Below are 13,417 nucleotides of genomic sequence, written 5' to 3'. Positions count from 1 at the left end.
GGTACTGGATTTCTCCTCAGCTCTTCTACTTCTGTTACAGCATTACAGCAACATGCACACACACACACGCAACAATTGCTCTTTGCTCCGGGCTGGTTACTTTTCTGCATAATCCCGCACATCCATCAGGGGCCTTGTAACCACTGGCCATGCTTGAATCTGTGGCCATGGACCTTGGCAGCAGTGCATGCAGCAGGATTACCGCTGAAGCACAGCGTCAAGTAGGGAAACAGATTCTCTGGTCGTAATGGGTTGCCCTCGTTAGCTCCTGCCTGCTGACTCTGCTGCCTCAGTGGTACCTGGCAGGGGAGAAGAGAGTTTCCAGCGATCATCAATCTGTGCCATGCTCTTATGCTTTGGTCTCATGGGGTACAGAACCAGAAAAGGTGCAAAGGGTGACAAAAGCATGCAGCGAGCTCTATACGGGACTAACAGCATCTCTGGAAAAGAGATGATGGGGTTCAGAAAACCCAGCAGGCAAATTTGCAGGAGGAAAACACATGGAAGGCTTTTAAATCCAAAGGACTGCAGCTGGAAACATCTGAGCTGCAGATTGGTGGATACTTGGAAAGCGTTCTCAGAAAATAACGCATGTTCTTACTTTGCTTATTCATATATTCTTCCTTTCCAGTATGACTGCTCTTATGGTATTTTGCTGCTTTTTTTGCATGGCCTTGAGGGTCTCTAAGGCTGCAGTTGGTTCTCAGAGACCTGTTAGGTCCACGTGTTCTCTCCCATGGCCCCTTGGTGTGGCCACTGTCACACTCCTGCTGCAAGCTGGGGGCAGGGGAAGATATCCTCACAAGCCAGTGGGCAAAGGGCAGCTGCACATCCCCTACGTTCCCTAGTAGAGCTTTACCACTCCTGTTAGCTGCCATCCCAGCTTACCGTCACCCCTAATCAGGGATACAGTATTCATTGTCATGCCATAATCAGGGATACAGTATTCATTGTCATACTGTAATCAGGGATAAAATGAGTAAGGATAGAGATTGCCCTTGCTGCTTCTAGCCACCGAATCACCCAACGCTCAGAAATCGCTCAGGCTTTCTTCTCTCCATAATGTAGCTTTTTACACATGTTCCATACAGCTGATGTAAATCAAGGCATGCCCTGCTGGTGTATAAATCCTTGAATGCTGGGCCAGTCCTCAGCTATCTCACATACCCTGCTCCTGCCACCGGCAAGGCGCTTTGTCCACCCACAGCCATTGGAGAAATCGAGACGTACTTCTGCTCGGAGCACTCGCAAGTTCTTCGTTCAAGCTTGTTTTCCATACGCTTGGAAGCCCTCTGATCATTCCCCTTGCTTCTTCGGTAGCAAAGCTGCACCCTGAGAGGAGATCACACAGCTTGTTTTCAGATCAGCCCAGCTTGTTTTGAAAAGCCTGACCCTGCATTTCCCCCGCCAGCCAAAGGCAACGTCCCCTGCTAGGACAGGATGTCACACATCCAAGATCTCGGACATCTCCACTCATTCTTACCCTTTTTTTCCTGTTTTTTCCCCACTTGACCCTCAAAGAAAAATCTCAGGGAGACCTGACGAAGGAGAATACACCAATATTCTTGGGAGGTGACTCAGGGCCCTTCTCTTCCAGCATGTACTTGTTTTTCTTCATGTTTGTACATTATTATGGTTTTGGAAAGGGAATAACACACCCAGTTTTAAATTTACTCCTGTCTCAATCTGACTTTGTTTCCATACCCATTCAAACGAGCCCTAGAGTAAACAAGGTATGTGTGGGGCGGGATATTATTGTGTATTTTTCATCTTCTTGCTGGTAAAACTGCATGTGCCTTTGGAGGATAAAGTTAAATATTTACCCTAGGTCAACCATCCCTGTCTGCAGAATTTATATTTTGTTGGAGTTTGGGCAAGCAAGTGGTATTTGCAGAATTCCTTGCCTGCCTCTGCTATTACCAAATGTACTCACAAGGCTTTTTTTTTTTTTTTTTAATCATCCTTGGAAAAATTTTGATCAGACATGAGAATTTACCTGGCTTGGAGAGACTGTGAATCCACATGTGACACTGTGGTGGGATTGTGTTTTGGACTGGATTATTTCGGTTGCTAGCCAGGAACCCATGTGCAGCAGGACCTGAGGAATACTCTTGGAATCTGTCATCACTGAGGGCCAGGGGGGTTCTTTCCATGGGTTTGGATGTCTTGCAATCAGGCTCATTCCGATAAGTCCAGGTGGCTGCGTGTGGGTGGTTGGTCCTGCATCCAGCTCGCGCTGGGAAGAGCTGAGGAGCACGTCTCGCGTTCCTCCCAGAGGCAGGCAGACTGTTTTGGTGATGGGGCTGGAGTCTGTCCAACTTGCTTGGCATCTCAAGCCAGCAAAGTCTTCTTGCCAAGCTAAAGTCTGCATACCAAGGAAGTGCTGTAGGCCTTCTGCCTCAGCCAGCATGCTGTGGCTCTTCTGAGGACTTCGCTCTGCCTGGTGGAAAACAAGCTCTCTCCCACACGCTTTTCATGTGTTCTCCTCAGAAAAAGGCCGCTCTGTAACACAGCCCCCTGGGACACAGCAGGCTGCCCAGAACATCTCTGTTGGGATGTTTGGGAGCACCTTTATTCAAGCTTCTCTTGAAAAACACAAACATGAACCCCAGGCCCTTCCTGCCCTCTTCCCTTTCATCTTGCTCCCTCCTCCTCCCCCCACCATGACTTTTGGGCATCAGTCTTCAAATCACTTCAAATCAAAGCAGTTGCAGCAGACGGGCTGGTTAATGATATCTTTCTAAGCCCGCAGAGGTTTCTGCTAGCTCTCCCAAGAACTGAGGGTAAACAGCAGCTAGACCTGAGGAAGCTCCTGAAAGTTGCAGATGACCTTGCTGGTCTTATGAAGGGGAAGACAGCAGCAGGAAGACAGAGGTGGGACGATGAGCGTTCGCAAGCAGCTGGTGAGCGGATTTGTAGGAAATGTGGCCCAAGGGCTTCTCTGACCTGTGCCAAGAGGGTGTGTATCAGATGTGAGACTCAAGGAGCTGCAAACCGCTCTTTGAAAGCCTTCCTCTCCTCCCCTAGCAAAGAAACTCAAGCCTGATTTCTTTCAGAATTTGTGTTGACCTTCCCCGGGTGTGGAAAACCTTCTCTGTTTCTTATGGGCTTTTCCGCCCTCTGAAACGGATATCATTGGAGCGCTTTTGTGCCAGCAACTTAATACGTGTTGAGGTATGAGTGATGGAGAAAACACCCACCGGGTGGGTTTGTTATCATCATGGATTCTCAAAAGCTGCAGGTGTAGCAACTGCTACTTTATTCCATTGGTTTTGCTCTGTCAGAAGTACTTGTTACGTATAGTACATTATACTTGCGCTTCGTGGCAGTACACAGTAATACCTAACAAATGCAATAGGACAGACAGGTACTACGTAGTAAGGGAGAGTGGATCCCACTTTATGTTTTTCCCACTTTTTTCCTTCCTCAAAAACTAAAAGCACAAGGCAGAAGCTGTCTTTAATAACTTCATTTCTGGCCGCGATGAGCGGCACTGCGCCGTTAGCAGGGAAGCCTGACTTTCCCCAGAGATCACAGCTGCTGCTATCCAGAGGTCTGATGTGGTTACAAAGGCCACCACGAAGCCGAGAGCTACCTCCAGGTGCCGATTCCGTCAGGGCCAGGGTACGTTTGTATTTTGGAGGCCAAGACAGAACAAAAGTAGGATGCAGTTCAGATGTGAGGTTAAATCGCTTCTGAGAAACAAAAAAACATCTTGAATTTGTAGTGTTGGGTGAGTACAATATGTACAGAAACCACAGAGGGAGGAAACCAACAATTTTCTATGATATTGTTGGACGATCTGATTTTGGCGAGACCTGCATTGTAAGTCAGGGAGGAGGGGGTCACACAGCAGAAATTACCTGAAACCTTGTTATCCTAAACCAATTATCTAGATCTTTTCCATACTCAGTGGAGCATGGTGGATACCCTCATGGGAATTTCATCTCATCTGCCTCAGACACATCTTTTACAAGGGGTGACCTTCCCTGTATCTTTACTGGCTACGGAAAAGGCAAGAATTAGACATTAAATTTCTAGGTGGCAACAGCTAGATCCCATCCTAAGTGTCCATTCCCCTGATGTGCAGCAAGATTGTGGGAAAGGTTAGCAGTGGGAATGGATGAACGGTTGGAAAAAGGAATTGTAAGACTTTCCTTAGAGACGTCTCAATATCAACTTCCCTCAACAGAGTGGAACCTTTTCTGAGGGAAAGGGCTCAAAATAAGTCCTGTACTCTGCTTGCTTGGTGCTGAAACATGGGGGGGAGGGACCTGATTCCCTTACAGCCATTGAGATCTTTTCATTCCCTGCGCTGAGGCTGGAATTTCAAATACCCACCATCAAAAAATGATGCTAAGCAGAATTTGACTGGAAATCATCAGGACCTTTTCCTTCCTGGGACAGTGGTGAAAACAATGTTGGCTGTCTCATTGCCAAAGCAAAACAATTTTTTTTTATTTTATTCAAAAGGAACTTGATTTTTTGTTTGTTTTGTTTATTTGTTGTTGCCTGTTTATGATCCCTCTGCTGAGTTCTGGAGGAAGCACTCCAGCCCTGTACAGGCGAAAGCCATGTAAGACAAAAAAATTGTTCAAGTTGCAATAGGGGAAGTTGAAACCCCTAATTTAGAAGCACCAGCAGGGTGGACATTGGAAACATGCAAACTCACTCACTGGAAAGCTCCCAAGATCTACAAGCGCTGAAATGAAAACATGACACAATGGATCAGTCAACGATTACTACTGAATAAATCAGCGGGCTTCGGAGTTAATCACTGCAGCCATCCATGAGCTGGGTGAGGAAAACAGTCAGCCTTGCCTAGAATGTCTTTGGGGTGGTACCCATTCATATGGTGGGAGGGTGACGTGCTCTGTTGTCTTCTTGGCAAAAGCCTTGCTAAGAGAAGAAGGATAACTGTTTGGATCGGTGTTTAAATCAGAAAATCGAGAGGGGACAAAAAAGAAGGGGAAATTGGGAATCCAAATTCTCCTGATGCCATTGACCGGGAAGCTTGATGCAAGCATCCCTGTGTCAAGGCGTTCTTCAGGAAGGGCTGGCTATCGTCAGCCTGCCTTAGCACAGGCTAAAACACACTCAGCGGGATCTACGATGTTGGAGGTGTGTGTTCCTGCAGATCACCTGGCTGTTCTCGTGGCACTGCTGGAGCCGCCAGCCCCACAATGACACAGGGAGATCCCCCAGGGCAGAGGAGACTACTACTGACTCACGTGGTGAAGGCTCTGGTTTGACTCTTGCACCGGTCTCACACATGTGCTGCTACGGATAAATGTTCTGGTTTGATATGTTCTTCTTATTCGCACTATCCTACATTTCTTTTCTTGCTTTTCAGTTTACATATGGGAACAGCATGTCTCATTTGTTTAGTTTTAGAATCCTTTTTGAACTGAAACAGAAAATAAAGACTTCTGTGTTTTTGTACTTATTTCATCGTTTACTGTTGTCCTTTTCTTCTCCCCTTTTCTATTCCCCTTTTCATTTCCCTGTTTCACAGGTAAATGGAGTGAAAAAAGGGTGAGACCAGGGCAGAACAGTAGAGAAAAATGCAAGGGAAAAATGAAGAATGACGTTTTCACAAGGAATACTCCCAAAAGATTAATTAAAAATCCATTTAGGAAACACTTCTGATGGGGAAAGAAAGAATTATTTTGGAGGATTAATTGTTTATTATTCACAAACCTATTTGAAAAAAAAAAATAATTTTGAAACCAATTTTAAAAGGCCCACGTAGCTTTTTGTTCCTTTCTGAGGCTGGTGGAATTGAATGTCTGTGAGAGTGTTTGCCGGATACTTGCTTTTCTGTTTAGTTTAGTCTCTGTTTCCTCTCCCTACTTACCTTAACACGGTGGAACGTTCATTCCCAGACTTGCACAAACCAAGCGTTCCTCAGAGGGAATGTTACCAGGAAACGAAAAGATAAAATTAATAAGAATATGCGAGTCAAATGTTGGTGCAAGAGCAAGCTCCGAGTCAAGCCTCTGCATGGAGCTCTGAGGTGGGTGGCGGTGGATGCAGCTGCTTGTCCGTGGTGGTGTGACCCGTTTAGATGGAGACAACACCCAGGAGCTCCAGCCATGGTGTAGAGATCCTCAGGTCTACCCACGAGGCTGGAGAGCAGAAAAGACCCTTATCGAACAGGATTGCTGCCCCGTCATGCCCTATCAGTCTCTTTAATTAGCCTGGTCTACTCGAAAAGCCGATGCCGGCTGGTTGTAGTCAGAGCACGGTTTCTGCCGGGCTGCGCTTTGCTGACATCAAGGGAACGGGTGGGGATGAAGCCCCTTCCAAAGCCGCAGGCGCCGGCCGGAGCTTGTGCGAGCGGCTGCGGGAGCAGGCACAGCAGCACCGCACGCCCCGGCCCCCGCGGAGCTGGGAGCCCCAGGGGTCCTTTGCCAGCCCCTCGCGCCATCAGGGCACGGCCTGCTCCTCGGACACGCTGCTTGTGTGACCAGGCACGGGGGTCAGCCCGTTCCTCAAGGAAGCATGCTTGGAGCCCGCGGGCTCGTGCCACCCTGCCACCAATGGGCCCGTGGGCACGCCGGGTGGCTTTGGCCGAGGGGATGGGGGGATGGCCGCAAGCTGTCCCGGTGCAGAGGATGGCTGCTGCCTCTCTGAGGGGTTCCTGGAGGGAGGGAGGGGACACTGAGGGGTGTGCATGAAGGGTGGGACCATGAGGACGTGTATGAACCATAGGAACACTGAGGGGGTCATGGGTGAACCACAAGGATGCTGAGTGGGACGCTGTGGGGACACGTATGAACCATGAGGAGACCGAGGGGACGTGTGATCTGTGGGGAAACCGAGGGGGACATCGAGGGACACACATGAGCCATGGAGACACTGAGGGGACACTGAAGAGGCTACTTAGGGGACATGTGTGAGCCACGGGGACACCAAGGGGGACAGCGGGGGGACATGTGTGAGCCACGGGGACACCGAGGGGGACAGTGAGGGGACATGTGTGAGCCACGGGGACACCAAGGGGGACAGCGGGGGGACATGTGTGAGCCACGGGGACACCGATGGGGACAGCGGGGGGACATGTGTGAGCCACGGGGACACCGAGGGGGACAGTGGGGGGACATGTGTGAGCCACGGGGACACCGAGGGGGACAGCGGGGGGACATGTGTGAGCCACGGGGACACCGAGGGGGACAGCGGGGGGACATGTGTGAGCTCTAGGACACCGAGGGGGAAGGAGGGGGACACAGGGGACGCTGAGGGGCCGTGTGTGAGCCCTAGGGCACGGAGGAGACACCGAGGGGGACACAGAGGGGCGGCGCGTGCCCACCGGCGGGCACACCGAGGCCCGCGGCTGGGGCTGGGAGGGCACGTGCGGACCCCCGGGGCCCCCATGGCGCCAGCCGCTCGCGGGGCCGGCGGCGGGGCGGGGGGCGGGGCGGGGCGGGGCGGCCCCCGGCGGGCGGGGCGGGGCGGGGCCGGCCCGGCGCGGCGCGGCGCGTCAGTCGCGCGGCGGGCGGCAGCGCGCGGCTGAGGCGCGGCGCGGGCAGCGGGAGCGGGGAGGGCGCCGCCGCCTGCCGTGGCCGGCAGCATGGAGGAGGCGGCTGAGGGGAAGGCGGGAAACGGCCCCAACGGCTACGCGGAGGGGCCGGCGGCGGCGGAGCGCGGCGGCGGCGGCCGGCTGGGGGGCTGCCGGGCTTTCCTGCGGCGCAACGCGCTGGTGGTGCTCACGGTGTCGGGGGTGGTGGCCGGCGTGGCGCTGGGCGCCGCCGTGCGCGGCGCGGCGCTGGGCCCGGCGCAGGTGGCCTATCTGGCCTTCCCCGGCGAGCTGCTGCTGCGGATGCTGCGCATGGTGATCCTGCCGCTGGTGGTGTGCAGCCTGGTGTCGGGGGCCGCCAGCCTGGACACCCGCTCGCTGGGCCGCCTGGGCGGCATCGCGCTCGCCTATTTCCTGGGCACCACGCTGCTGGCCTCCGGCCTCGCCGTCGCCCTCGGCTTCATCGTCCGCCCCGGCGCCGGCGCCTCTGCCCTCAACGCCCCCGAGCTGGGGCTGCCGGGCGCCGTGCCCACCACCAAGGAGACGGTGGACTCCTTCCTGGACCTCGTCAGGTGAGGCCGTCACCCCCCACCCCCCACCCCCACCCCTCGCCGGAGGATGATGACAGACCCGGCGGTGTTGCACGCTGCGGCGGCAGCCGGGGAACTCCCACCCCCTCCTCGTCCTTCTCCTCCTTCTTCTTACCCAGCTCCTTCTCACCCTCCTCTCCTGCTCCCTCTCGTCCTCCTCTCCTGCTCCTTCTCGTCCAGCTCCCTCTCGTCCCCCTCTCTTGCTCCTTTTTATCCAGCTCCCTCTTCCTCCTCTCCCCCAACTCCCTCTCATGCTGGCTTCTCCAGAGCCACCACTTGCTGCCCAGGTAGCTGCAACCCAGTGGGGTGTAGGGCTGCATGATGCTCTACTTCTCCCCCCTTTATTTTTAATTTTGGCTGGGTGGCTGTGAGGATGAGGCGAGGCTGGCTGGGATCTCTCGGTGCCTGGGCCCGTTTTTGGTCCCGTCTGAAGGAGAGTGGCCCCTGGGTGCTCGCTGCAGGGCAGCCATGGCCCTGCCGGGCACTTCCCCTGCCCCGCTGCCTGTTGGTGCCCATCTCCCACAGGCATGGCAGGGGAGCTCTACCCATCACTCACACGTACCTTTTTCTTTTGTTCCCCCCCCCCCCGCTTTACTCAGTCTCCTGGTACAGATGCCAACCTGCCTCATGTAGTGCCCTTGCGTAGGTATGGATATGGAAATGCAACCTTGTATTTCCATCGGGGACATACCCTAAACAGCCTGGTGTCAGGACACCCTGCATGTTCGTGAGTTTCCCATCTCTGCACCTTGCAAAGACAAGACATGTTACTCAAAACCTCCTGGAAGCAAGGCTTCTGCTTCTAACCAGATCATAGTCTTTTTGTTTTATTCCGCCTTGCAAAGTTGCAGACTTTACCTTTTTTTTTTTTTCCCTTTAAAGGTCATGTCTTGTTGAGATCTGTCCAGCTCTTTAAATAAGAGAGGAACACTTACACAAATGAGGCAGACATACAGCTAGCTTTTTGAGTATTGGACTTGCAATCTCTCGTGCTTTGATGAGTCTTGGTGCAGAACCCCAGATGTGAACAGCTGATCTGTTTTGTTACCCCAGGTCTGGCTCTGCCAGTTTTTTCGCACCTGAGTAGTGTTGGGCAGATGTGGAAAAGTGTATTGTAGGTACCTGAGAAAAGTGGTGGAATAAAGGAAAACTGAGCAGTGGCAGCTGGGTCTTTCCTGGCAAGTGTAGCTGAGGGAGTGATGGGAAGTGATAGCACATCAATAGGGAGCATGGAGGTTTGCTGAAATGTTGGAAGATGAATGGCTTTGGAGGTGGTAGATGTTGTTATCAAGATGCAAACAGAAGAGTAAGGGAGGTGACCTGTGTACCAGCAAAGTGTCGGGAGAGTTGTACTTAGTTGATACCTTGGTAATTGCAAAGCTGAGTGTGGGATTTTTATTTAGATTGTTTGCTTTGCACTTGGGAGTTCAATTTTTCAGCTGAGAGACTTTTTCACTGTCTGGGTAAACAGATATGGCAACAATGATAAAAAGTTTCTAAAGTAAACCCAAACAACCAACGCCCCCCCAGCTGTATTTGCAAATCCATGTTAATATCCTTTTGTTCCCCAGAGAGAAGTATGTTCCTTTTTGGACAGAAAGTAAGTTCTGGTTTGTCCCATTGGCAGCTACACACTGTGTGTTCTCAGCCCCACCTCTCTTAACTGCTGACAATTAAGGACCTCTCTTAAGAACTGGCAATTCCTAACAGAACACATTAAAAAGTAATAACAGGACAGTGGGAGTAGTTGGCTGGCTGTGCAGGTGATATGGAGTTGAATGGAAGTGTAGGCAAGTGAAGGAAAATTACCAAAAAGGAAAAAAAAAAAAAAAGGAATCAGCACAACTGGGAGAGCTGGGAAGATGCCTGTAGCGGTGGCTGCCCTGGCTGCATCCTGGTGTGGCTGCTGTAGCCGGTGTTTCATTCCTGTGCTGCCACGCAGCGTGGAGTAGGATGTAGCTGGGAAACAGCTTGAGCTTCAGGCTGTGGACAGCGTCTGTGAAGCTGGGAGCAGAAAACCGCTTCTTGCTCTGGTCTGTAAATGCAGTTGGAGGGTTTATCTTCAAAGGGGTTGTAACTGGTGGAATTGAGTCCTTAACTCTAAAGTAACACTCGCAATGATGAGACTTGGGTAAAGCATACAGGTTGCAGAGAGGTTTCCTTCTGGGAAACGAGGAGCCAGGGGCTTTCCCACAGTGCATGTACAGTGGACTCTGAATTCAGGTTTTTCTTGGAGCCCCAGGGAAGGGCTCTTGCAGCCACATTGTTGGGCAGTCCAGTTGTCACAGCAGTGACAGTGAAATCCAGTCCAGAAAGGATGTGTTTGGACACGGCTGTTACTAAAATTCACAGCACAAATCCCTGACAGTGGTATGGAGTGGGTTATGTGATTTTTCTGGAAATATCATCTCTCTCCCTCTGCCTTTTAATTTTTGATACTTTTTTTTTTTAACTCATTCTTGAAAATGTGGGTGTTCTGGTCTGAGCATTGATCGTGGTCACTGTTGTGGTGGAAGGTACCAGAGTAACCCCACCTTCAGTTAACAAGGTCTTGAGTCTGTAGAGCCTGGAGACTCTGTTGCCTTTGGCGTGGGTGGGTCCCACAGCATCCTCCTCTTTGCTTTTCCTTTTCTCACTTTAGGTCATGAAACTGTGCCACAAGACTGGCTGTTTCCTTCAAGGCTTCACTACTGTTTCAGATAAAAGGTGAAAATGAGGTGCAAATGGGCAAGCTGAGTCCCCCTACAGAAGTGACAGCAGATGTGAAATGGCCCAAGGAAGAAACAGGCAAAAAGGAAATCACAGCTGCGAGTCTGTATATGTCCCGGCTTCTGCAGGGATGACACAGGGTGCCTTTCCTGGGATGCAGATCCCTTCTGCTTTTGGGAAGTGTGTTAGTTAATGACCAGAGATGTTGTTTTCCATTGTCTCAGCAATGTCTGCATGCCAACTTAATTTCTTGGTCATGCTTTTATGCTTCCAAGTCTAAAGCTTGTACCTATGCATGCAGACACAACCTCTAGAAAAGAGATTTGTCTTGGGCCTTAGCACCAAATGAATGATGACTCACCGGTGAACCGTAAGGCTGTCTCTGTTTTGTTTTGTCCATTGACCGTAACCTCCTGGGTCTAATCTGTCTGGCTGGAGGTGCCAGAGCACCCTCCTGGTTTCCTTTCTGGCAAGTGCAGGAGGCAAGCCTGGAGCTGCCTGGCCAGGGCTTAGGCAGCCATCCTCTGCCCCAGGATGTGGGATGGGGACAGCAGAGCTGTCCTGGAGGTGCCTTTGTGCCCCACAGCAGCGGTACTGATGGCTCATCTCATCTCAGGTCTGTCATGTGGGCAGCTCTTTGGAGCTCCCTAAAAGACGAGCGTGGCCAAAGGTAGGAAGAGGCTGCAGCTCAGTGATCATGGGAGGGATCCAGCAAGAGTTCGGAGGTTCTTCCACAAGGCTGATGGCTTTAAAAAAAAAAAAAAAAAAAAAAAAGTGGGATGTGCTCTGAAGCCAAGTGGGGGACCTTGGCTTTCCTTAACTCTGTCCTGTGTCAAGGAAGAAAGACAGGCTTCTCCACAGCAGCCAGTTCAGGCTCTTTATGTTAAGCCAGGCTCTGGTTCACTCTTACTCCACACAGCCTTAGCTGAAGGTGGACCTTGTGAACATCTCCAGAGCATCTGGCATGGAGACCAGCTCTGTTGTACCAAGCAGGTGAGCTCTGAGTGCCAGCAGAAGATGAGGAGGGTGAAGGGAAATTTTAGAGTTTCTGGTTTCATCCCTTACTCATTTGTTTGGTGGAGAAGGCAGAGCAACAGGGAATAAAAAACACTTGTCAGCTTGGCTGTGAAGTGGGTAGGAGGTGGAGAAGGAGGCCAGCTGTGATATGGTGGGCTCTGGGGCTCAGAACCCACCTGAGTGGGTGATATTGCAGAGAGCCAGCGTGGCTCTGATTGTGCTGGGCATCTAACCAGGGAGAAACAGGTGAGGAGAGAGGTGGTGACTCCAGCCACCAGCTAACAGCCCACCTGTGGCTTGTTGGAAAGCGGCTGAAATGGCAGGATCAAGTGTTTTGCAAGAATCTATTGATTTGTTAACACTTTTGATGGGCAGTTGTCAAGCCTGCATGTTTTGATAAGGTCAGAGTTTTGTTTTAGCTCTGATTTGTATTTGCCAATTTAACAAAATAAACAGTTTCACAGGAACCTATTGATCCTGTCAAAATTTCCAACAGTGGGTGATCTTGGCATTTCATTTCAGTGAGGTCAATGTTTTGCCATAGTTTTATACAAAAGACTTAAGAAGAAAATCTCACTCATCAAAAAGGAACATTTCAACAAAGTATTTTATATTATTGTTTTTAGTGGAAAAAAGGTCTAGAACAGGCTTTCTTTGCCCAATTTTGGGATGAGAACATGTTTTGAAACTGTGGAATTGGCTTTGGGAAGGGGATTCTGGTTTAAATCCAGCCCTAACAGTCCGGGGAGGGAAGAAGACAGTAGCATCAACTGCTTTTTATAGGAAGGGTACACAGAGGTCCAGGTGTCTGCCCCGAGCAGTAATGTCAGGGTTTCTCGGGCTGCCAGGCAAGTCTGCAAAAGCAATTTAAATTTAATTGCTCCTCAGTGTCCTTTCTGTCCCACTGCCAAAGGGAGTACCCGTGGCGCCCTCAGCAAGCCCCTGCGCTGGCTCCGAGCGCCTCTCGAGCTGGAGGGAAGGCAGGCACGAGCCTGAGCGCAGGGAGAAACTCTCAAATCCCAATGTGGAAAGAGCAAAACTTGACTGTTAGGAGAGGAGGAGGAGGTGCCACCTTTGTAGTGATAAACAGAATAAGAAGTGGCTGGGGAGCCGCTGCAGTACACCAACAGTGGGTCCCAGAGGTAGGCTAACCACTGGGTAGCTAGGATGGCTAGCTCTTAATTCGGGGGTGCCATCAGGATAAGGAAAGTAGTAAATGTCCACCTTCGCTTGTGTCATTTTTTTGATCCTGGATCCTCTCTGGAAGTATAGGGATTGCTGACTGATTTTTGTAGGAAGAACTCAACGTTTTCATTGATGTGCCTGCACTATCTGGTGGGGTCTTTTTAGAAAGCCTCCGAACATTTCTGCTCCTTTCTTTTATTCTTTATATTCATTGCCTTTTACTATTGACTCCCCCCAGTTATGTTTTATTTTCTGAGCAACAAAGATGCAGACTGGACCATTAAGGCAAAAAAAGTATCAAATGTCTGATCTAAGTGAACACACTTTCAAATTTCTCTGTGTTAAAGCGAATGCAGTACTCGGCAACATGTGTATGTCCAGGGCATGTATTGTGCAT

The 13,417-nt window shown here is 50.9% G+C and overlaps 1 protein-coding gene across 1 annotated transcript in view; it reads left to right on the top strand.

Annotated features, from left to right (window-relative positions):
- Window positions 1-7,485: 7,485 nt before the first annotated feature.
- Window positions 7,486-13,417, top strand: part of SLC1A4 (solute carrier family 1 member 4) — a 37,273-nt gene continuing 31,341 nt past the window's right edge. Inside the window, exon 1 of the mRNA XM_080387923.1 lies at window positions 7,486-8,091. Coding sequence (XP_080244049.1) covers window positions 7,574-8,091 — 518 coding nt within the window. The 5' untranslated portion in view covers window positions 7,486-7,573. The remainder of the gene's footprint in view (window positions 8,092-13,417) is intronic.

This window comes from Falco punctatus (genome assembly GCF_963210335.1).
Source record: "Falco punctatus genome assembly, chromosome: 5".
Lineage (NCBI taxonomy): Eukaryota > Metazoa > Chordata > Aves > Falconiformes > Falconidae > Falco > Falco punctatus.
The sequence above is the reverse complement of the archived record's forward strand: the minus strand, read 5'-3'. Positions and strand labels throughout refer to the sequence as shown.